This window comes from Poeciliopsis prolifica, unplaced genomic scaffold, assembly GCF_027474105.1.
Source record: "Poeciliopsis prolifica strain line A6 unplaced genomic scaffold, Auburn_PproV2 SCAFFOLD021, whole genome shotgun sequence".
In the NCBI taxonomy this organism is placed as follows: Eukaryota; Metazoa; Chordata; class Actinopteri; order Cyprinodontiformes; family Poeciliidae; genus Poeciliopsis; species Poeciliopsis prolifica.
In genome coordinates, this window is record NW_026562396.1 from 5,168,995 (window position 1) to 5,192,972 (window position 23,978).

At 41.6% G+C, this 23,978-nt stretch overlaps 2 protein-coding genes across 4 annotated transcripts in view; one reads left to right on the forward strand and one right to left on the reverse strand.

Moving 5' to 3' along the window:
• Window positions 1-191: 191 nt before the first annotated feature.
• dut (deoxyuridine triphosphatase) lies at window positions 192-2,998 on the forward strand. Of its 2 annotated transcripts, none has more exons than XM_055044846.1 (7): window positions 192-307; window positions 1,039-1,186; window positions 1,406-1,497; window positions 1,586-1,630; window positions 1,806-1,880; window positions 2,447-2,517; window positions 2,868-2,998. In XM_055044846.1, the coding sequence occupies exons 1-7, from the start codon at window positions 205-207 to the stop codon at window positions 2,922-2,924; spliced, it is 591 nt and encodes a 196-aa protein (XP_054900821.1). In that variant the 5' UTR covers window positions 192-204; the 3' UTR covers window positions 2,925-2,998. The 2 variants fall into 2 exon arrangements, with proteins under 2 accessions (XP_054900821.1, XP_054900820.1); XM_055044845.1 differs by having other exon boundaries at window positions 219-407.
• A 365-nt stretch (window positions 2,999-3,363) lies between these two features.
• fbn1 (fibrillin 1) overlaps window positions 3,364-23,978 on the reverse strand; it is a 62,318-nt gene continuing 41,703 nt past the window's right edge. For both annotated transcript variants that reach the window (XM_055044843.1, XM_055044844.1), the window contains 32 exons: window positions 23,769-23,894; window positions 22,497-22,619; window positions 22,294-22,416; window positions 21,900-22,067; window positions 21,024-21,092; window positions 20,804-20,929; window positions 19,433-19,555; window positions 19,177-19,335; window positions 19,025-19,096; window positions 18,820-18,945; window positions 18,585-18,707; window positions 16,916-17,041; window positions 16,719-16,835; window positions 16,521-16,646; window positions 16,312-16,431; window positions 15,273-15,398; window positions 12,984-13,136; window positions 12,812-12,874; window positions 12,588-12,707; window positions 12,372-12,491; window positions 12,179-12,301; window positions 11,559-11,690; window positions 10,619-10,744; window positions 9,931-10,137; window positions 9,717-9,842; window positions 9,377-9,499; window positions 8,819-8,935; window positions 7,044-7,172; window positions 6,839-6,958; window positions 6,080-6,311; window positions 5,827-6,010; window positions 3,364-4,885 (listed from right to left, as the gene is read on the reverse strand). In XM_055044843.1, the coding sequence (XP_054900818.1) occupies window positions 4,499-4,885; window positions 5,827-6,010; window positions 6,080-6,311; window positions 6,839-6,958; window positions 7,044-7,172; window positions 8,819-8,935; window positions 9,377-9,499; window positions 9,717-9,842; window positions 9,931-10,137; window positions 10,619-10,744; window positions 11,559-11,690; window positions 12,179-12,301; window positions 12,372-12,491; window positions 12,588-12,707; window positions 12,812-12,874; window positions 12,984-13,136; window positions 15,273-15,398; window positions 16,312-16,431; window positions 16,521-16,646; window positions 16,719-16,835; window positions 16,916-17,041; window positions 18,585-18,707; window positions 18,820-18,945; window positions 19,025-19,096; window positions 19,177-19,335; window positions 19,433-19,555; window positions 20,804-20,929; window positions 21,024-21,092; window positions 21,900-22,067; window positions 22,294-22,416; window positions 22,497-22,619; window positions 23,769-23,894 (4,415 nt within the window). In that variant the 3' untranslated portion in view covers window positions 3,364-4,498. The remainder of the gene's footprint in view (window positions 4,886-5,826; window positions 6,011-6,079; window positions 6,312-6,838; window positions 6,959-7,043; window positions 7,173-8,818; window positions 8,936-9,376; window positions 9,500-9,716; window positions 9,843-9,930; window positions 10,138-10,618; window positions 10,745-11,558; window positions 11,691-12,178; window positions 12,302-12,371; window positions 12,492-12,587; window positions 12,708-12,811; window positions 12,875-12,983; window positions 13,137-15,272; window positions 15,399-16,311; window positions 16,432-16,520; window positions 16,647-16,718; window positions 16,836-16,915; window positions 17,042-18,584; window positions 18,708-18,819; window positions 18,946-19,024; window positions 19,097-19,176; window positions 19,336-19,432; window positions 19,556-20,803; window positions 20,930-21,023; window positions 21,093-21,899; window positions 22,068-22,293; window positions 22,417-22,496; window positions 22,620-23,768; window positions 23,895-23,978) is intronic.

The following is a 23,978-nucleotide window of genomic DNA, read 5'->3' on the forward strand; positions in this document are numbered from 1 at the left end:
TTCGGAAATAAAAATACCCTAAAAAACTGGTGTGCTTTTAAGACATGTGGCATTTCTCCCCAAGCAAGAAAATGTTAAATTTAACATAGAACTGGCCGTGTATATAGATGCATCTTAGAAATAGAAATTCACGGTGAACTGACACAACTATTCATGCGTTTTAGCGCGTTCAGGTGAGGGAGCGGTGCGTCTCTGTTCATTGCTATGCAGAACGCCTCTTCTGGTTGCGTGTTCAGGAAGGGAGAGAGGGAGGAGGATCCACGTAATGTGAGCTGCTGTCAGGAAACGAAAAATGACAGGAATACAGGTCAGAGTCAAGGACCTCCTGCGATGCTTATCGGTGTCCAAAACAGCTTCGCGTTTCTCTGAGAGACAGCGTCGCGCGCAGATGCTCTCTCAAAACAAAGGCAAGCAAGACGGAAACGCAGCGTTAGCTCAGTTAGCCTGCCTAGCATTTTGTAATTGACAAGCTTTGTTTTTTTTGTCTCATGTCTCAATACATGTCGTGCTCAGACAGTGTGTTCGCCACCTTCTTCGTTTGATTCTTGTACGTCATTTACGTGAAGCACATCTGCAGATGTTGAAATGTCTTGGTTTGACACGAGAAGCTAATGTAGCTTTAAGGTTTAGTTTGTTTACGCCCGTAACTGTCGCGAGAATCTGTTTAGCGTCATCTGTTGTTGCTATGGTAACCACGCTTCGTTGTGATTTCGTCACGTTTTTAGTTTTATTTCTTGGCCAAATTAGGACTATGTGGTTTTGTATTATAGCAGGTTATTCGAGACGATAAAGGTGAAAAGTTAGCATTTTGTGTTGTATAATTCTGTGACGTATGCAGACGTGACGTAAGGCGGGCGGAAGCAATTTGTTAAACGCGGGAAAAAGGATCTGGGGAAGCAGGTCATAGTAGATGAACAGTGTAGTTTTTAGCGTTAATTTTGCAAACACGTAGTTGCTTTAGTCAGATTAAATCAAATATTTTGCTGTCGGTTGTACGCTGGGATCACATTGCTGTCATGCCTGTCCTGGATGTTACAGATGTTACTGCAGTGTCTCCATCCAAGAGAGCAAGAACAGAAACAAAGCCTGAAGAGGCAAAATACGTGCTTAGATTTTCTAAACTTTCGGAGCATGCCACAACACCGACACGAGGTTCTGCAAAAGCAGCAGGATATGATCTCTACAGGTTGGTTTTAATTGTTTCGCTGTGGGGCTACTCTGTTTTCTTTGCAGCTATTTTTAATTCAAGATATCTCACATTGCTTTAGCAGAATAGACAGTCTTCTGTGTCCAGAAATCTTATTTGTTGCGGAGTTTTCTGCACCGTCACGTATTGAACCTTGTGTGAAGCTGTTTCAATGCTTTCTTTAGGGATAACTGCATTGCTTTTCATTTGACACAACAGTGCTTATGATTACTCCATTGGTCCCCTGGACAAGGCGATTGTGAAGACAGACATCCAGATTGCTGTTCCTCATGGCTGTTACGGCAGAGTTGGTGAGTTTCTGACATGCAGCTCGTGCTCCTCAGTCACACTTCCTGTTTGGCTCATGTGAATTCAAGCTTTGATATTTCTTCCTTTCAGCACCAAGATCTGGACTGGCAGCTAAACACTTCATTGATGTTGGTGGTGAGTCTGAGCAGAAATGTGTGCCTCTGATCCGCATAATCAGATCATGCATTTATGCATTTCGACTGCTTGTGTGTGTGTGTGTGTGTGTGTGTGTGTGTGTGTGTGTGTGTGTGTGTGTGTGTGTGTGGGTGTGTGTGTGTGTGTGTGTGCGTGTGTGTGTGTGTGTTCACAGCTGGTGTTGTAGATGAAGATTACCGGGGTAATGTAGGAGTCGTGCTCTTCAACTTTGGCAAAGAAACATTTGAAGGTGAGTTCTGTCATTGGTATGTAGGCGTAGGCAGGTTTATCAAAGGTCCCCTCAATGACAGACACTTTATGTCATTGTTGGATCAAATTAATTTTATGCCCCCTGGTGGAATACAGTGGCAACAGCCTGAAATGTTTCCCCTGGTGGCAAGTTTTTTTTCTTTTGATCTAAAAGCTAGAATGTTCAATCACACTTTTTGTAAATTCGATTTAATGTTCTTCGCATGTGTTGTGTTATCTAAAAGGTCATGTAAAATGAATGCAGACTTTATTGCAAATAAATCTTTTAAATTTTAAAATTGTCAACATTTTGCCCATGTCACTGATTTAATTTAATTTGTGCCTTTCACTTAACTCACATCTGTATTAAAGGTTTGTATCCACAGACGCATGCTGTTTATGTGAAGTAACTGCCCAAATGTCCAACAGTACAATAACTTTGCTTTATTTTTTTTTTTTCCACCAACCAGGAAATTGATAAGGTGCAGAGCTTACTGTGCTGAATGACATGAAAGGACATGCTGTCTATTGTCCAAGTTAATAATTGTCTTGTGTTGCTCCTCACAGTGAAAAAGGGTGACAGAGTTGCTCAGCTGGTGTGTGAGAAAATCTGCTACCCAGATCTGGTGGAGGAAGAGGTAAACTGCGACCATTTTGACTTTCATTTACTCGCATCCTAACCCTTTCAGATGTTAGTCAAACTGGACTAACTTGAACTGAAAGTATGTAAGGTATGAACTGAAAACAAGGGGAAAGTTCAGTCTGGTTGCAATTTTAACTCTTTGCGTCTTGATGGTTCCTCCAGTGGAAAAAAAAACAGAGCTATTATGCATCAATCAGAAGTTATTTAATAGCATCACTTTTACAAGAAAATCTTCTGGGTTTTTAAACATTCTTGCACATACATTTCCAAATTGTCTATATAGACACAAGTAAGCGAAATAACTTTTATTCGGCTTGTCTAATTTGCTCAATTGTTTTTCCCCAGACTCTCGATGAAACTGTTCGTGGTGCTGGAGGTTTTGGATCTACTGGGCGCAACTGAGGGCTCCATAATGTTACTGTATCAGCAATAAGTTGTTTTTCTATGGTAATAAAAACTAGGTGCTAATAAAGTCATTTTTGTCATACAGAAAAGTTTTTATTTTTACTAATTTCAGTTAATTGCAGTCGTGTCCATTCAATAGCCCTCCACAAGGCGAAAGTCTTCCAAACCGCCACATGGGGGCGGTAGTAGACAAGAATTCAAACTTGTGCTTCAAATCACGTTGCAAGTGCAGTTTTTCTCCAACATGGGGTGAAAGCGTGAGATACGTCAGCGTACCACATCCGGCTCTTTGACTTAATCTGACTTCCAGTGGCCAAAACATTCCTCACTTCGATCAAACAACTGCAGAGGAGGAACGTTGCGGCTCGGCTGTTATAACTTCTTGCTATTTTGACCTGGATGAAAAAGGGGGGAGGAGGAAATAAAACCACATGCAAACACAAAAAAATATGTTTTTATTGTGTGGATTTACAGCTAAACCCTCACTGATGTGAACAGAGAACAGGCTGGTCTGTAACAATGCAGCACTGATTTTACTTGTGAGAGAACATGTGGCCACAGAGACCTCAGTGCATAATCATGAAGGCCCAGGTTTGGCATCATCAAATGTGGTGTGTGTGTGTACTGCATGTCTGTATACACTGTTTACAAAGAAAGTAGTTGGTCATTATAAGCACCATTATGACCCCCTCTATTCCAGGGGCTTCCTATAGTTTACAAATGCTTTATAGATTAAAAGTGGCACTGATTATTACAGTATAAACACAATTTACATACACAGAAGAGAGCGGACAGGCTTTGATGCTAGTTGTTGCAGCGGCAAGGACGCGGAATCTTCCGAATGACCGTCGGGATCGTATTTGACTACTAAGGTTTTGGGTTTGTAGTGTACTGCATTCAGAAGTCTGTAGATGTGTTGTTAGCACCATTATGGATACGGATTATTGGATCAGTGGGAAAGCAGAGTTTAAATAGGCAGTAGGATTCATTCAAGCTCAGATGTGGTTACATCTCAATAGTCCACAGTGGGTTCCTTCCCTCTCCTAAACATTTTCAACCATTTTCATCGTTCAGCATCTAGGGAAGAAGACGTTCCTTAACTTCTCAAGGGGATGAAATAAATTGATATCAGACTTTTGTGACTCAACCCATTCTTCTCTTTCGACCAAGTAGAGTTAATAAAATAGCTTTCTGCAACCCACATGCCCTTCCAAGTGGCATCTGATTCCACATATCATCATATGACATATAACAGTAAAATAAAAACCTATTCACACTCTCGATAGTGCTCTAAACACAGCTGGAGATGTGTTTCCTTAGACTTCAAGCGAACATTTCCTCACTTAGCTGCTATTCCTTTCATAGAATGTGTTTCTATGATATGTAGAATCATCTTTGGTGATCAAATGGTTTCGTAATCCCCCCTTCCCACTTCGTCTCTTTGGTGGCGAGCCCCTAGTTGCCCCTAGCTACTTATTCAGAGTCTCAATTGTTTGGCCTTTAGGGCAGCGTGAGCATGACGCTGGATCAGCAGCTGCCAGCAACATCTGCCCCTCTCAGTCTGGTGATGGTTAATGGAGGATGAGCTGCACCCTCATCTTCAGTACATCTCCCAGCTGTCCTGTGAGGTAGTCTTTATCGTGTTGGTCCTCCAGCTCGGCCAGCTCTTTCTTCCTGTACAGAGGCACGCTGCTGATTTGAAGGTCGTACGTCCCCGGCGGGAGGACCTTCTTCTTACTCAGATGCAGGTAGCTGACTCCGTCCCTCTGGTTGATTTTGAAGAGACCTTCTTTGTTCCCATTGTCGATGCTGTAGCGCACGTGGTCGCTGAGCGCGGACAAGGCCGGGGTGAACTCCAGGATGTGCTCGCGGTTGCTGAGGTCGCTGACGTTCAGGTGCAACTGGAGCGTGTTTTCGATGTCCATGCTGGCCAGGCTTACTGTGTTATCCTCAGTGAGCTGAAGAATTAAAACAAAACTTTGTGAAGTTCGCCTTTCAAGAGAACTGATTCTACAGTCAGGTCACACTCTGCCCATTTCAGTCATGCACCAACATGATTTTATGCTTATTTGTAATTTTTTAAATGAGATTTGGTTCAGTGCTGATAGATGTCATCATTAATTACTTAGCTAATTGGTAAATCACTTATCAATTAGCTAATCACTTATCAATTATTGCAGTCCAACCGTTTCTTGTGGTCTGGAGTGATGCCAACTTGAATTTGGAACACACAGGTGATGCAGTAATATAAAAATAAAATATCCACCTCACCCTGCACACACCATCCCTACAGTTATACACGGTGTTGGCAGTATTTGTGCTGTGTAAATGCTCCTTTTTTTTGTTGTTTTTGAAACAAGGACATGTTTTCAAGAAGAGATGGATCTGACCAAATCCATCATTTCAGCAGATTTGGTCAGATCTGACGTAAAGATGGATTGAGCAAACACAGTCTAGCCCGTTAGAGACAGCAGAAGAAATAAGGGGTTAAGGATCCTGTTCCAGCAGGGCAGCAACTCTGGAAGTACAACTGGAGCACCAAAGTTTGTGATTGATTTGGGACAAAATATTTTTGGCAGAATGGTGCTTTTCCAAGGTACTTTAGAGTTTCTGGTTTCTTGTTTGCTCCCGTCATGCTCGATATGTGTGAATTTACAATAACGTATGTCTCATCATCATACATGTTTAAAATGTGTCAAAATAAAAAGTTCTTCATTCATCTTAACAGAATACAAATTCAATGTTCGAACCAATGTGTCAGAAATTAATATTTTCAGCACTCAAATCCTCCTTGAAAGGGCTTTTTCATTTGACAGACTACCAACACTAGGTTAAGCATGCTACCAGTCGAAGTTTTGAACTAATATCCTCAAGTTTTCCAGTCTTTCAAACAAATTACCTGCATGTCTTCCCCAGCACTATCATGTGTTGAGTTGACACTGCGACGTTTGCGTCCTTTCTTCGGGTACCCGTTTATCTTACACTCATAGCAGGCTTCTGGAGAGAGTGAGTTGTCATCCTCCTCACCTCCCTGTCCACCACTCACACTGCCACTCGTGAAGCCAAGACCTGTGACACAGTGCCTGGAGCAGAATCAAAGCAATCAGTCAAACTGAAAACGCTCTTATTTTTTTCGAATGTCTTAAATGTACCCTTGTCCGGCGCGGTAGTATCCAGGCGGGCATCCACAGAGGTAGCCCCCGTCTGTGTTAGAGCAGCCAAACTTGCACGGGTTGTGGCTGGTGGAGCACTCGTTGATGTCTGCACAGCCTCCACTGGACTGCTCGTAGTTGAAGCCGGTGGGACAGAGGCAGCGGAAGCTCCCCAGGGTGTTGTGGCATGACGCTCCCCCACAGATCTGGCTGTTCAGACACTCGTTCTCATCTGGGTCAAAGGAAGTTAGCGGGAAGCAAACAAACATGGGGGGAGGTCATTCCAGTGAAAGGACACAAACAATGCTGGGAAAGTCTGTTCTAAATCTCGTCAATATGTAGAGAGCTCTAAACTAGAAACAGGGGCCTGGCTTTAAAGTGGTGGAGAATCTCGTGATTCAGTTTTGCTTTTATTATTTCTATCTGGGGAAAAAAAATGTTCAGCTTAATGAGTTGTTTTAGAATATTATTTTGTCAATGTTTAAATAGGTGAATGACAATGTGTTTTAAAGCACTTTGGGTCCTCTGATCCAGATGAAGTGCTATACACTTACAGGTCATTTACTATTTAAGTCATAAAAGATTTTAAGCAAAAATAACAAGAAGGCAGAAAGAAATGTTTTCCAATTTTTTGTGACACTGAAAACATTTGAACAGCTCATTCTTAAAACACAGCCTCTGTTTGATATTTTAGCAACTACATCATCCTATGTCACAAAAGGTTTTTACGTTGCCATTAAAAAAAACCACAGTGCTCACCAACACACTGGTTCCACTGGTAGTGCTGCAGGTAGCCTTGGGGACAGCTGCACCTGTATCCACCCACTAGGTTCTGACAGCCATGCTGACACCTGTGGTTTCCGTCGCACTCGTCCATGTCTGCCAGGAAGCAGCACAAATCACCATGACTGAAAGTGTTTCGTTTCTGTTACCAGTCCATTGATTGCTCTTTTGTCTTTCAGACCTTCACAGCTCTGTCCACTGGGATTTAATGAGTATCCCCGCTGGCAGTCACAGTTGAAGCTACCCGGAGTGTTCTGGCAGACCCCGTTGGATCCGCACAGATTTGGGTCAGTTGAACATTCGTTGTTGTCTGTGCAGAGGGAAGAGGAGGTTCAGGCAGGGGAGCGAGCGGGGAGACGATTGTGACCTGGATTTACAGCTGAACTCATACACTGTGTTCACTGTTTGAAAAGACTAAATCATTTTTTCTCTTTCTGTCTGATATGAATCCAGATAGGATTTTTACAGTTTTTATGTATGCAGTGCAGGTGTAGGCAGTGCCTGGATTCAATATCCACATGACTAAAAGTTTGAATTCATCCATTCATTCATTTGTATCACGATGTATGTAGCCGAATACAGCATATGAAAATATCTGGTTTTACATTGAAATATGCCAATGAATCTGTACAAAATATGTATTTCAAGAAGGGGGTCACCACGAATGCTTCGGCAAATTAAGGTCCTCTATAAAACTGACCAGGTTCTAATATTGTTCTGAAGATGGAATAGTTGTAAATAATTTTGGAATCTGGTAAAGATTATATCATTTTTGTGTGTGTTTGCATAGGTATAACACAAGAATTGAAATATAACTTGCTTTCTTTATAGTTCTGGATCTGATCAATTTGTCGGTGTGAACATTCATCAGTGCTAATATAAGGTTGAAAAACAACAATATCTTTTTCAAACTTTTGATAAAAATGTTCTAATTGAACCTGAATGCTTCGTTTTATTCAACAGTCTTAACCATTTTCCGTAGAATGAACAAACATTTGAACGCACGAGTCAAAAGTGCAATCTCAATGTTTTAACAGCTGGTCGAGATTCCAGGTGTCCACGAAAGAGCTTTCACATGAAAGACCCTTTTGGTTCTTAAGGTTGCAATTCTGTCAAGAAATAATTTTTATTATTCATGTCACACCCATATTTTTCTAACCTCATTACTTGTACATTCTCAGACCTCAACATCGTCTATGGGGCCTTGTTGAGGTCATTCCTGATGTCCCAACTGAGGGTTCCCTGTGCTAATTTTGATATGAGGTAATGCAAGCTGCTACATTCTCAGGTTAAAAACATTTTTTAAAGTTATACTGTAGATATATACATTTTTTCTTCTGTTTTTCTACACAACACAGAAGGGACGTACAAAAAAAGGGTAGCAGCAAGATGGCGGACTGTGATGCCCTTCAAGTGCCACTTCTTTGTTTAAAAATGTTTGTTCAAATAAATCCTGCATTTTCCATCTGTTGAACCAGCTCAGCATATGGCTTCTCATTCTGGGTGCTTGACTTGGGTTTATTCTGAAACACTGGACAATGTAATCAACTGGTGGACTTCCTGAGCAGACCGTGTTTTCCACAATGATTGCTGTTTCTTTGTGAAGAGTTAAACCGGCCTCTGAGTGATGCAGCAGTGATGTCATGGCTTGCACTTAAAAACTAGGTATTTCATGATGGTTGAACCATATTTGGCAGTCAAGAATCTCATTCTTCCATTGAAAACACAGGTTCAGAATCACATTTGGGAAGTGGGTCGAGCTCTGGAAAACGCTGTCATTGGTTTGATCCTGATCTTTGTTTCTTCTCACTCAAAATCTTGGTCTGGTCTTAGTTTCAAGTTAGACTAACACCAGTAAATACAGTGACACCGAACTACCTTTAGTTGAGGTTTTCATTGCCATTTTACAAACATGAATGTTATTAAAATGCAGGTGGATGATGAGGTAACACTTACCAATGCAGGCGGTGTGGTGCTGGGTGAAGCCAGGGGGACACTTGCACGTGAAGCCGCCAATGGTGTTAACACACAGGAACTGACAATTATGCTGCTTGGTTGAGCACTCATCCAGATCTGAAAGTGCAAGGTTCAACAGGATGAAGCGTTTGCTTTTCCAGAAAATTCAAAACTGCTTGGATGTTGAACTGATGTGCTTAAAATACAGTGAAAAGACCTGCATGCTCCTTTCTGAGCTAAATCCCTGTGCTTGTACAGCTTTTGGCCTACAAATGAACTGCAAAGGCAGCAGACACCGGACACACAGAGGGATACTGCCGAGGGGGGAGGACTGAAGCTACAGTAAATAAAGATGAAAGAGGCCCTCAAAAAGGGACAGCATGAATACACTTGTTTAGACTTGTGAAAAAGCTCGATAAACAGAGACACAGACGGATGCACTGCGTCACAGTTCCTGAACACACACATGCTCTCACCTGGAAGCTAAAACATGCAAGGGTTCTTTGATTATTTCGGGGTTGTGTTTCACTGTATGTGTATGCATATTTTGTGTATCACCTCTGCAGCTCTTTCCGTCTTCCTGCAGGATGTATCCTCGGGGGCAGGAGCAGAGGTAGCCTCCCTCTGTGTTCTTACAGATGAAGTTACAAGGCTTAGGTGCCTGTATGCACTCATCCACATCTGAAGCGTGAGCAGAAAAAAACAAAGAGTGAAACAAAACGGCAGAAGAGTCTCAATGCTGCCCCTAGCAACTCCATAATGGGGCATACAGAGGCCGGCAGATCTGGGTTGGGTTCACCAACAGAGTTTCAACTCTTCACCGGACAGCAGAAACAAGAACAAGAGGAAGGATTGGAGTGTGTGAGGATTAAACAATTGGAGTGAAGGTCATGCTTACCCACGCACTGTGTGCCAGAGATGTCAGTGGTGTATCCAGATTTGCAGACGCAATTGTAAGAGCCCAAAGTGTTGAGGCACCGACCGTTCTTGCAAAGGTTTCCCATCACACGACACTCATCAATGTCTGGGAGGAAATAAGAAAGGTTTACCCCACAGACATTTACGAAGCTGAGATATGGGACTAATGTGCAAAACTTTTGACTTTGGAATACCTCTGCCATCAGTGGTGAACCCAGGTCCAAGTGGACACATCTTCTTGTACTGGGTGGTGGCAGGCAGGGGGCAGAGCTCACAGGTGGTTCCCCAGCCTCGACCTCCGTCGCAGCAACACTCCGACTTGGTCACCAGGTTCCTGTTACTAGAACTCATCTGACACAGTGTGGTCAGAACTTCGGTGAAACAGAAGCCTTCGCGGTTATCTGAACAAGGAGAGAGGCAAAGAGGACGGAAACATGAGGGAGAGACCAACAGAGCCTGTGGAAAGCAGACGATACCACCCAGACCGGACCTGACTTCACACGGCAGACGTAGATAGATAACCCACACGCCTCTATCACCGCTGTCTGTGAGGAGGAAGATAGCTACACAGACATGAGATTTAAAGTGTCCCTCAGGAGCTTTTCTCACCAAGCTTAACATGGTACAGCTGCCCAGACATGCATATTCAGACAAGGTAGGAGAGCTTTTCCTTGCCTCTGTCTGGATAGAAGCAGACAGAGGAAAAAAAGGCCCCACTTCCTACGAAGACAGCACAGCCATTTCAAGAACACTCAACGATGTCACAAGTAAGAGCAACGTCTGGGTCTGAGCATCGTCCAAACCATGATGTGAAACGCCAATGAACTTAAGACCATGAGGGTTAAAAAGGCATGCACAGTGGATTAATTAACAACTACATACCGATACATTCTGTCTGCGTGGGGTTAGCAACGAATCCTTGGTCACATCTGCAGCGGTAGCTTCCAACCGTGTTCTCACAGCGGCCATTCTTACAGATCCCTGGCTTGGCTGAACACTCATTGAGGTCTAAGACAAAATCCACAACAAAAGGCAGAAATTATGTGTTGTGTTGTCACGTTTACTTAATTGAGTGTGCTAAGATAAGATTTTTATTATTATTATTATTCCAGGTTCTGGGGTAAAGCTGTCACAACACACTGCATTCCCAAAGAAAGTCTTTAATGTTCTTTCAATATGCTTGGATTAGATCAGACTTCCATAAAAGTTACAGTTGGCCCGCTGTTCCTGTATTTTGCTTTATCTCTATTCTTAATGAGTCATCTCAAAAGCTATTGCTGCATTTTCCTTTCCAGTCTGGAGTTTTTGATGGCACTATCACTGACATTAGTTATGTATTCTCTTTTTTTTCCCCCTAATGGAAGTGAATCACTTTATTCTTTGTTTATTCTGCCTTCTCAAACCTATGGCTTCTCCTACTGAGCCTAAACTTTTCTTCTCGTTAAAAGGGAGTGGTTCCTCTCCACAGTGATGATATGAATGCATAGAACTGGAATGAATTGAAATGATTTGGACTGAATTTTGACCAAACAGAGCAATATATAAATTGGCATTGGATCGACGTGAATGGGAGCTACTTAAATAAACTGAAAAAAATTGAAATGAACAGCGAACATATGTTGTTGTTGTTTTCTGTTAAATGTTTGGGGCAGGTGTGTAGAGACATTTCTCTAAAGATTTTGTTTTCAAGTTCTTGTAATCTGGTCGCCAAACTTTGTAAGAGTAGTTGAACAGTCCCAAAGTTAAAAACTGCACATATGTCCGAAATTAGAAAATTATGATAATGTCAGTGAAAGCAGAACCAGAGCCGTGTCATATTTACCCATGCATCTATCTCCAGTAGGCGCCCGAGTGTATCCAGGTGCGCAGATGCACATGTATGTACCAATCAGATTCTTGCAAGTCATTCCTCGGCTGGCACAGTCATCTATACCGTCTTCGCATTCGTTTTGGTCTGGAAAGTCAGACAACAAGCATAAAGTCAGAAGAAGAAGCAGAGTGTTTTTTAGGAACTTTATCAGTGGCCTCACTAAGACACTCCTCAACATACTCCAACTCTGAGGTCTTCGGGATCAGCAGGCATGAAGTTGCAGATTTAACAACCTGTTTGAAGTTTTACTCTAAACAGTGATGTTACGATATCTGATGGGCTCCTCCTGTTTCAGTGCTTCTCCACAAATACATCTGTTGCTATGGTACCTAAGCTATTTTAGAGAGTGGATGTATAAACAGGGACTTGACTGGTTACAGTTGTCAGACTGTTTTAAGTTCATCCCAGACAGAGATTCACTGAGTATCTCGCTTAGATAACAAGTTATGCAACTTTATAGGTGGGGCCGCTACGTCTGAGGGGCACAGAAAGTTTCCGACCCACACTGCATGACTTGTTAAATTGACCACATACGTAAAAAACGGTGAGACTGAGTGGTTTCATTGAGGTACCTTTACACATCCTCCTGTCCTCGCGCAGGACGTAACCCGTGGGACATTTGCACTCGTAGGAGCCGATCACGTTGACACAGCGGAACGCACACAGCAGAGGATTCTGGGCACACTCGTTGATGTCTAAGGAGTCAAGAAAAAGTCAATTGTCAAGACTGCAGGACTGAGGATGGACTGGCGCCGTCTCTCATACCTTCACAGGTCATCATCGGTCCGGGCTCGAAGCCGTCATCGCACGTACACTCAAACCCGCCGACGACGTTAGCACATGTGCCGTTGCCACACGGATTTCCGATTTCACACTCGTTTTTATCTGCAACGAAGGGAGTTGATTAAACCTTGGCTTACAGGAACGAGGGAATGAGACGATTGGGTTACATGCTGACAATGTGAAACCAAATAAACCTACCTTCACATTTGATTCCGCTGATATCCGTGCTGTATCCAGTTAGACATTCACAGCGGAAGGATCCGTCTGTGTTGATGCACTGACCGTTAATGCATGGATCGTTGAGGCATTCATCGATATCTGCAATTAAAATGAATAAATAAATCAGCACAACTTCATCATAGAGCAGGAATATAGAGCAGATTAAACTTATTGTAGCTTTTGCGTAGATTATGGTCATGAACCTGAAGGGCTATCATCTGGTCCCCGCTTATATCCCTCATTTGGACACAGAACACGATAAGCATCTGCGAATAAAAAAGTAGGAAAAGTCACAAATTAAAGATAATATCTGTGCCCTTTTCCAACATTTGTATGTTTTGCAGATTTTAAATGTGTGTCAGGAAGTATATTCACCCTCATCTTTCCTGGGGCAGATCTCACAGGGACTTCCCCATCCTTGGCCAGGCATGGAGGTGCAGCAGCATTCCGCCTTGGACGTGTTCAGAGCCTTCGGTGCCAGGCAGCGTCCGTTTTCGAACTTGGTGTAGCAGTAGCTCACGCGGATGTCTGAGGGTCAAAACCCACAAAAGAGAACAAATGTAGCAGACAGAAAGGACGTCTACTGATTCAGCTTTACACAGTCCTACAAAAAGTTTAGAAAAATATTTGTTTGGAAAACTTTCGGAAACTTTTCCTAGATAGACCCAATGGATGAGCTAGAGCTGCCATCATCCAGGCGTACTTTAACTAAAATAGATTGAATTTTATTTCAAGTTGAATTAAAATGGATGCATTAAGAAAAATACTTCATAATGCTCTTGATTAAACTTTTTTTCATTCTAACTAAAAAAAATAACTTTTTTGAGACTTCTTGGTCTCACCCAGTGGATCTGAATCGGAGCATGTAGTTTGACTAAATTGCACTGAATTGGATTGATCTGAACAGGATTTAGACTGAATTGAATTCAACACGACTGGATCCGACACAGATGGACAAAGTGTTTTCAGATGACATTTGTTGTCAATTAGCACTCTATAAATAAACTGAGCTGAGTTTAATTCGGAAAACTTCTGTTAGGTCTTAGAAACATGGCATTAGTCATGCTGCGGGACCAAACAGAAGGCCATTGTTTAACTGTGTACAAGCAACATTCAATTGCAGCCCTAATGATAATGGTCTTGTTTCTCATGTGTATACATGTGTATTAAAAAAAGTTTGTGTTTTTCCTCAATAAATCAAATATGTTTTAAAATTTCCCCCTCAAGAACATAAACTGTATAATTTTCTGCACAGAGTTGTGTGTTTTTCTTGTTCTTTGACTAGGCAGCGACTTTCTTGTAATGAGAAGCACATGGCAGTGCCCTCCTGCAATCTCTGGACTTCACTGAACTCAACACAAATAAGCTTTCTTCACACACACACACACACACACCCACACACCCACGCATACACGCACACACACACACGCACACACACCTGGCTCAGAGGCAAAAACCACAAACATGAACACCTGGTGCTGTGAGAGAAATGTTCAATAGTGTCACGTTTCTTTTCGCTATAGCCGTGATTTTTCAGCCATTCCTTTGGGAAGCCTGATGGAGCTTTATGACGATGTGGTGAGCAAAAATGTCGATAACGACAGTTTTTTTTTAAAATCGGAAGCAAGAACAACCTCTTAACGGGTAAAAATAAATAAAAACCTTAAAATGAGGTTTTGAAATAAATGCAAACTTGGAAAAGAGTAGAAGGCCTGATAGTGATTGGTGACAACTGATGTAGAAAACCATGACTAGTGGTAAATCAAAACATATTAAACACAATCAGTAAAAGTTGAGCACATACCAGTTTGTTTGACATCAGAGATTGTGACGTACTACCTAGGTTTCTTCTTTACAAAGTGAATATATCGAGATCTATAACTGAGGATGACTGACTCTTAAAAATGAAAATCTGAGTAAATAACAAAGGATTTCACCATCCTTTGGAGAAGAAATAGTTTTGAGCATGCCACTTGAAATGTCAACATATTCGTTTTCCCCTAGTCCAACGATGCAGAGATTGACATATTTACACAAAATAAAATCACAAGAATATTTCATGCACAGCTGTGGCAGAAGTTCAATGAAGTGGAACCAACCCACTAGAACTCTGGTTCAGGAAAAACATAAAAAGAAAGACCTCAGAAAATTAAGTATATGACATAAAATCTACCATAAACTTTATAAATCTCTGTGATCTTAGCAAATACCTCCCTGTCGTTATTAACAGAAACACATTTTCTCTGACAGCCAGACTTAGGCTTCAAATTTTAGCACTTTCTAAAACTGTAGAGAAGAGGAACGCAAGTTGTAAAATGATGAAGTCATCACTTCAGTGTTTGGAGAGGGAACTCCCTTATAGAGAACTCAGCACAACCCCACCCAGCCTAAGAGCTCACACCATGTATGTGTAAAGGCACACATATACACACACCCCCCAGCACACACACACGCAAGTGAGGAAATGGAAAATTGATCTGCTCAGAGCCACCCTTGGTCTCGTCGAGGCTGAAGCAGCAGAACCAGCTGGAACAGAGTAAGCCGACATGAAACACCCAGAAAGCCTTACTTCATCTCTCTGCTGAGAGCTTCCCAACCTTGTCCCGTGAAGCAGATGCATGCAGTAGCGTCACAGTTTCTCTTTTCATCCACTCGCGCGCTCACCTAAGCATCTGCGTCCCGTCGCAGAGAGCTGGAAGCCCTCGGGGCACTCGCAGGTGAAGCTTCCCTCGGAGTTGGTGCATTTTCCCAACATGCAGATCTCAGGAGACTGGGCGCACTCGTCGATGTCTGACGAAGGATTAGGAATGTCATCAGCCACAGTGCTTAGAAATGAAAACTTTGAAAACGCATTTGGGATTACATTTATTTAGGAATGATTCAATGTCACAAACATTTGTAGGATTGAAATGGGCAAAATCAACAGCTAAATATGTATTGATATTATTTTATTCTACTATCGTTTCTTTGTCTTTTCACTTAGTCAAAAAAGTTACATAAAAACAATGAAATGCTTATATATATATGAAGCAAGCAGGCCATCCAACATCAAAACCATGTTTAGGGACACAATAATAAAGACTTAATTACTTTCAAAATTCATACAACCCATCCCTAATCTATATGCATTTTTCTCACAAAACCTTATTTTTATGACTATTTAAATCTGTTTAATAAATGCATAATTTTAAAGGCACACTGCTTTGTTTTCATACCAAAATTAATTTATGAATGTAAACATTTGAATAATTGAGAATGAGAACATTTTAAAAGGATATCTAACATAGTTAGGTATGATTTATTATTATTTTATGAAGTTATGAAGGTATTTCCACAGCTTTTTTTTTTTTTTACAGAATTGATGATTACAGTGATTTCAGCGGTGCATATATGACAAATGTGAAAACAGATTAATATCTGAAATAATAGGGAAATTAAAGGTATATCACTGACAGTGGTTGCTATATTTTGTTTATTTGTCTAAAAGACAAAATAAAAAACTCCTGGTGCTGCAGAGAAGTCATTGCAGTTCTCCTCCGCTTTCAAGAACAAGGCAAGAAGCAGGAATGCGTTTGGGTCTGCTGAATATGCAGAATTGGTCCAAGATCAGATTTGTTCATGTGAAAATTATCGCTTTGTGTGTGTGTGCTTTTTCTCCACTTCATAGATCCCTGCTGTTACTTGTGTTCAAGGCTTTCTGTACCTTCACATGTTTCCTCGTGGAGATAGTAGCCAGGCAGGCAAATACACCTGTAGGTGCCGTCCATATTCACACAAGTTCCTGCCCCACAAGTACCAGGATTCACTGCACATTCATTGATGTCTGGAACAAAGCAAGACATTTCAAAGAGAAATATGTAAATCTAATGAAAGATGTGCTTAGTAACAGGAGAAAAAGGTAAAGGTCATTACCTGTACAGAGTCTGCCGTCTGAAGTGATCTCATAGCCGTCGTTGCACACACAGAAGAAGCTTCCCACCGAGTTCAAGCACTGCCCGTTTCGACACAAGCCCCTCTGCGTGGAGCACTCATCGATATCTGATCAAAACAAAGGGACGTGTCAGAGACGTGTCAGCCGTTGTCCTCACTAAAGTGATCAGCGGCGCCCACCGATGCAGTCGCCGTTGTGCGAGTTCTGAAAGCCGACGTAGCAGAGGCAGTTGTAGGAGCCCACCGTGTTCTTACAGGTCCCGTTGCCACAGGGCTGCCTCTCGCACTCGTCCACGTCTGGAAAGGTTTAATCACAAACAGCATTCAGTGAAGACAAAACCTGAACAACAAGCGCAAAGAGGAAGTAAAATACGTACCGACACACATCGACCGATCGGGAGTTGTTTTGTAGCCGTTGGGGCAGAGGCAGCGGTAGCTTCCCAGCGTGTCGATGCACTGGCCAGGGTTACATATGCCGGGGTTCTCCACGCACTCATTACGATCTGAAGACATGAAAGACAATTGTCAACACTGGGTTAAACTGAGGGGCACTTTTGAAAGCAAAAAAAAAAATAAATAAAAAAGTGAATAAATCAGCTTTCATTTTTTTATTCTCTGTATTATGGATTAAAACCTTGAAATAAATTCAGCCTTTAACACATTAATATATTCTGACCCATAAAGAACATTTGTTTTTTACCAAAAATAATGAGGGCTTACATGAATAGCATCCTTAATAAATCCTATTAAGTAAATCTAAAATTATTAATGTTGATTTTTTTTAAGTGTGTTGAGTGCACTCTTTGAAATGGAGAGGATAGAGAAATGTATATTTATTGTTAGGAAATAGCAGTGAAAAAACACTTAAATGTATCCATATATATAGTCAGAACAACATTCAAGGTTATTATTATGCAAATTTGCTAAAATTTACATAAGGATTTTTACACATAGCCATTTTTACAATTGATGCTGATAAATGTGACAAAAAGGAAACAGAAGAGGAAGTCAAAGTTGATTCAAATCAATGAAAAGACCATTTTATGAGTTTCTAAATTAAATTATTGTCACGGTTGCAACATAAATGCACTCCAAATCTGTTGGAAGGCATTCCAACCCTGAAAGCTTTTTATCACGAGTCTGTTTTGTTCTTGGGAACTTCATGAAAAGCAGGAAGCAAAACAGGATGTTGATTTAACATTTTCTTATCGCTCTGACAGCAACATGTTTCAGATATGCTGAAGCACATGTTCGACAGCTCAACACATGCTTCGCATTCTCTCCTCATTAGCATCAACACCATGAAAAACTCCTGTTCGGCGCCAAATGTTTGCTGCTTCAACTCTGGCTTATCACGTGAAAGAAAATAAAGTTCAACAACTTTCTCATAAGTGAGGAAGACGAGACAATTTTTTTGGAAATAAATTTGTCCCCAGCTCATCGAGGAAATATACATTTCGGCTCTTTCGGCTGAGGGAGGATATGAAGGAAAGGAGTAGAGATAGGCATGTTCTGCTGTTTCTGGGATTAAATATCACTGTCACAACACTCTGATTTGATGTCAGATAACATGGTCAGAAGGTTAAAGCCTCAGCTGTATCTAGAGGATGCATTCATCGTCTCTGACTTTTGTTTTATTCCTGGGCAGAGCTGCAAACTGCTGTCATGGAGAGGAGGCTCTCGTTCTTGCTTTTTGTTTGTGAAGCGGTTCTTCATACGCTCGAGCGAGTCACAGCCGAGTGTGAAGCGGATGAGTCAGATCTTTCAAGTCTGAGGGCACAGTCAGAAAATGGGCCGCTACCTCTGGGTCAGCAGGCTGTCTCCGCTTCAAGTGGACGAGATTAGATATCCTGGTGTCTCAACCGCCCTCCAATCACAGCTTACATTTCCTCACAAATGACTTACTTTGCCAATCACAACACTCTTCTTGTCAATTTAGCTCCTTCTCACTCCATTTAATGCATAAGTACTATCATACAGCAGCTTATTTCCTAGAATATTTGCACATTTTAGCCTTTAATTCCATGTACAATTTAACATCCTTACCCAGACATTGTCCTGTGGGGGTGAAGCGATATCCGGCTTTACATTCGCAGCGGTAACTTCCAGGCATGTTCAAGCAATCTGCGTTCTGCTGGCACACTGGTCCGTTCTGGCACTCATCAATATCTGGCATCCGTGAAGACAGCATGTTCACACACATTAGACTTTAGCTGACCCGAATTAGTCAGTCTCCTTTGTCTAAACAGAATTTGTAAGAACGTGTGGGTGTGGACATCACCTTCACAAATCAGCAACTTGTCGTTGTAGATAAAGCCGACGGGACATTCGCATCTGAAGCTGCCTATCATGTTGATACACACTCCGTTCTCACACACACCTGGGATTTCCCTGCACTCGTCGATATCTATGGAATGACAACAACGCAGAGGATAATTTTAAAAACTTGTTTTCCATAAACAAGCAGTAGGATGAGAACATCTTACCAATAACCCGACCGGTTGTGATGTCAATGTAATATCCTGGCCTCTCACTGCCGCAGAGGATGGCAAACTCATCTAAGTGGACATAAATCATGAATTAACTCAGGAAAGACAATGTTTATACCAAAGCAACAGACGCTGGCATCAGAGCTCACCGGTGCTGGGCACAGGACACTGTTCACACGGTCTATTCCAAGCACGGCCGATGTTGTAGGAGCAGCAGCACATCTTCTTCGTCATGTTGAAGGTCAGCTCTCCATCGCAGGTCCTGTTGTCTGAGTAAAAGTTCCTGTAGCAGTAGCTCTTCCTCATGTCTTTGTGTGCGTACGGAGAAATAAAAACAGCCAAACGTGAGTTTGGCACCAAAGGTCCGAGACATTTTTCCTGCTCCCGTGACGCATTCAGACTCACCCATGCAATTGTGGCCGCCGTTGACCTGCATGTAGTCAGTGGGGCAGATGCAGGTGTAGTTGCCGATGGTGTTGTAGCACTGGCCGGGGCCGCAGATTCCCGGTTGTTCGCACTCGTTGATATCTTCATCCGGAAACAGAGAGGAAATGTAATTGTCTGGTTTGCACTTGTTGAAACACATGAATAACAACCAATAAATATTTCTATTATTGATTTATTGATATTAGCAGCAGAAACTCTGATGTAGGTTGCAAAAAAGTTTCCAAGATTATTTCGATTCAAGTTTTAAGGAACATGATATTTGAGTTTGATTTTGGGTTTGATACATCAAAAGAACAGAAAAATGCTTCACCAGTGCAAAATGGGTCAATTTGTAAAATAAATTTAACAGCAAGGGACAAACAAAACTATATATTTTGCAGCAAACTTTCTAAGTTTTCCATTACACTGAATTAAATTTGGTCTCTACCTCTTCTGGATGCAGATGTGCATAATTTGGCTGGGAACAAGATTTAAGTACACAATTCCAAAACAATATGTTTGAAAATAATTTTTATAAGCGCTTTCACTGAATGGTTACAAAAAACTAACATTTTTTTGTCCTCAGGTTTATAATTTTTTTTTGTGTGTGTGTGTGAAAATATTTAGAAGCATTTAAATACCAGTTTTGTAAATGTGATGTAATTTCCTGCAAAGTAAAAGTGGAGAAACTACCTGACAGCAATGCTAATAATTCAAACTGAATTTGACTGGATGCTAATCACAGTCACTAACAATGTTAGTTATTCCGCCATCAGCATTACTGCAGTCACTTTACTTGCAGGAAAACAAAAGAAGCATTTTTTAAACTTTTTTTTTACTTAAGAATGAACGGATGTGGTGTCCTCATTTGCTCTTAAGAGTCCAGCAAACAAACATGCGCACATAAAAATGTCACCATTGTCCTACCCACAGGTTCCTCCTTTCCCCTCTGGTCCTATTACTGTTTCTAAACACCCTATTTATTTATATTTTCCCCTTGATCTGCCATTCCTCCCATTTTCTATCATCTTTGGCCTGTCTTTCAGAAACCGAGTCCACCTCCCTGAAGAGAGGGCTGACCACATCAGAGTCTCACCCCTCCTCTGAAAGCTATGAACTCAGCAGCTTCACCCTCCTGGCCGAGCACTGCTGGGATCGCAGGCAGGAACCAGAACAGAGACATTCTGGGATAGACTCAGGAGCAATAGCCAATATTTTTATTTTCTTGTTTACTATAATCACCTCAGTTTTCTCACGAAAGCATCCTAGGGCGATTAATTGAGAGGGAGAGGTTCCCTGTGTAGGTGTATGTGCGGGTGTTCCCTATGAGGGTGTGTGCATGCGCAATACCTTCACAGACTCTGGTTTCAAGATTCAGGGCAAAGCCTCTCGGACATTCACACTGGAAACTACCAAATGTGTTGATGCACCGTCCTCCCTGGCACAGGCCAGGAAGTTCTAGACATTCGTTGATGTCTGCAGAGGAGGAAAAAACAACAACAACAAAATATCAGTGGCACCGTGTTTGGCTGTGGGCTTGTAGATAAATGACAGCATGACTTTTTCTGACCTTCCAAGATGACTGTGACAGGGTTTGGTCTGAAGCCTTCTCCTCCAGGACACAGTGTCTTGTACTCAGCTGTAACATGTAATACCAAATCACAATAAACACCGGCCACACAACGACCAAACACCAGTAAAAGTTTGCTGCATTCCAGGATCTGCCGGGAACAGTCGCCTGAAACTGGGTCACATAAAAGATGCTCTCTTTCTTTTTTTTTCTAATCAGACGTCTGAGATCTGCCAGTGAATATCGGAGTCTGGTGGACTGGACACGACTGCGACTTCTCCGAGATAACTGTCTGTTCTTGTCCCAGCAGCCGGCGTATCTTCAAGCTGAAAGGGATGAGTCATTGCCTGCATTGTTTTGGACCATCTGGTGGTAATTTCCATGTTAGCAGCACCAAGCTGTCTCATCTTTACCAGCAGCAACAATTACAGCGAACCTTCATCGCACGGCATGAAAACAGCTAACTTGCACTGAGGAGAAATTTACATTTGTGTTAAACTCTGGAGTTACTGCTAGAAATGATAAATAAAAAAGGGGAGGAAATGACTGCACTGATGGCTGAATGGGTTTTAAAACGGCATCTTGAATGAGTAGTTTGCCGAGTAACCATCATCCAAAACCTTTGGGAGTAACACAAAACTTTTAAAAAAGAACTAACTTGCTAAAGAAAATACTGAAGCCATAATATATCTTTGTCTTCATTAATTTATCTATCTTTTCAATACCTTATAGAAAAATTATGACAGAACTTTGACATTAATTTGAGAAATTAAACATGATATAACTCTTAAGGTTCAATCGTGGGAGTGTTTTTTCTGCTCTTCCGGATCCGTCTATCTTTGCTCTTTAAGTCTATGTAGCAAAGTGTGGACTCACTTGAATTTCCAGGTGGGCATAATTCACACGGACTCCCCCAGCCGTGGCCTTCGGAGCAGCAGCACGACGCCTTGGAAACCCCGACACCAATCTCATTGGAGCAGTCCAAACTCTCAGATGAATCTCCACGAAAACGCACATCACGGTAACAGCTTCCAGTACGAGTGTCTGTCCACACACACACACACACACACACACACACACACACACACACACACACACACACACACACACACACACACACACACACACACACACACACACACATACACACACACACACACACACACACACACACACACATATATATGTATGGGGATTTTTCTAGATTTTGCTCCTTGCTAATCTGACAATAAACATCACTGATCGGTTGAGATGATGCGTTGAGTCTCACCTACGCAGCCCGCACGAGTGGGGTTCAGCTGAAAGTCGGGTGGGCAGTTACAGATGTAGCTTCCAGGGATGTTGACACAGATTCCACTCAGACAAATAGCTGGATCTGCACATTCATTTATGTCTGAGAGAAAAACAAAGAGAACCCGATGAAATCCCCCATTTCCTCAGCTCAGTTATGGTTCCCTTCTTAATGTGTCTTGCCTGTGCAGTTGCCTCCACCCCTGTCCAGCTCATATCCAAGGTTGCACTGACATCTGAAAAGTCCTGGGATATTTTGGCAGCGTCCATTGACACAGATGTCATCAAAGCTGCATTCATCTATGTCTATAGGAAAGACGGAGCGAGAAACGGACTCTAGGTTAATCAATCCCTTTAAAAGCTTCAGATTGTGTCACTTATTTTATATCTTTTACACTGATGTACTGAAAAAATGAGTGAAATTGATGTAAAGGGAGGATTAAAATTTATTAGACATACAAGTACTGACATGTAGGTGTGGTTTATGTGTTGCATTTGATGCACTCCTGCTCTGAAACGTGTGTGTGTATTGAAATCAACAGTGTAGGATTCACTGTGTTCTGCTGCATCATGACCAGGAAGTTCACTGTTCATTGAAATCACTGTCTTCTTTTACATTATTTCATTTTTATGCTTTGTCGATCATCTTACTAAATTCAAACTCTTTGGGTACCAGCAAGAAAACCTGGCTACGCTAAATATTAGTGGATGTAATTTAAAAATAGGTCATCTTGTCAGGTATAAGTGAAATTTCTGATTGATCATTATTGTTAATTTTGAAACAAGTCAAATTTATCAGTAGTCCAGTCTATTTTGTTGCACCAAATATTGTCAATATAAAGAAAACATATAGAAAATATACTTTTAACTTTTATAAAACTTTTGCATTGTTTTAGACAGCAGATCCAATTTTAAATTCATATATATATATATATAAATATATATATATATATATATATATATATATATATATGTGTATACGGTAAGTATAATTAATGGTGAACAGACTTTGAAGTTTGACATCAGTTACTCCGTTGGCACTTTACATGATAAACAAATTACTAAAAGTGAGAAAACATCTTTCACAGATTATCGATAAGTTATGACTCTTAACTTTTCAGTGCTCAAAGCGATCATTTCTCAGTACTGACTGGAACGCTGGAACACCAAATCATCACCCATATTTCAAAACAAAATGAGGCAAGTTTCATTTGTGTCACTCCCAAATCAACAACTGAAGCCACTTTAATGCTAAGCACATTGCAGACTTCCTGTGTCCAAAACTCTGTTTTATGAGTCACATTTGAAAAGCCCCGTTCCCGTTGGACTGTCTGTTTCTCTAAACGGGAAAACAAACAGCCATTCACAGGAGTGACATTTTTAACACTTGAAACAAATATGGCCAGAAACTCAGAGGTGCTGGAACCAGAACGTCCATATTTAGCGGCGCCTTACCCCCGCAGGCCTTCCCATCCGGAGTGGTGATGAATCCCATGTCACACTCGCAGCGGAAACCTCCCGGGAGATTCAGACAGTGGCCGTTTTCACACAGGTTGCCGTTGTCCGCACACTCGTCGCTGTCTGCGGAGGTCAGCAGATGGACTTTATCGCAATTGGGCTTTTAAAAAAATAAAATAAAAGTTGACGGAACTTGTGTTTTTTATT

Bases quoted from the DNA above. Each gene is read 5' to 3' on its own strand.
- dut (XM_055044845.1), top strand. From the start codon at position 293: ATGACAGGAATACAGGTCAGAGTCAAGGACCTCCTGCGATGCTTATCG. The intron at 1,187-1,405 runs GTTGGTTTTAAT...TTGACACAACAG, and splicing joins GCAGGATATGATCTCTACAG to TGCTTATGATTACTCCATTG. The intron at 1,631-1,805 runs GTGAGTCTGAGC...GTGTGTTCACAG, and splicing joins ACACTTCATTGATGTTGGTG to CTGGTGTTGTAGATGAAGAT.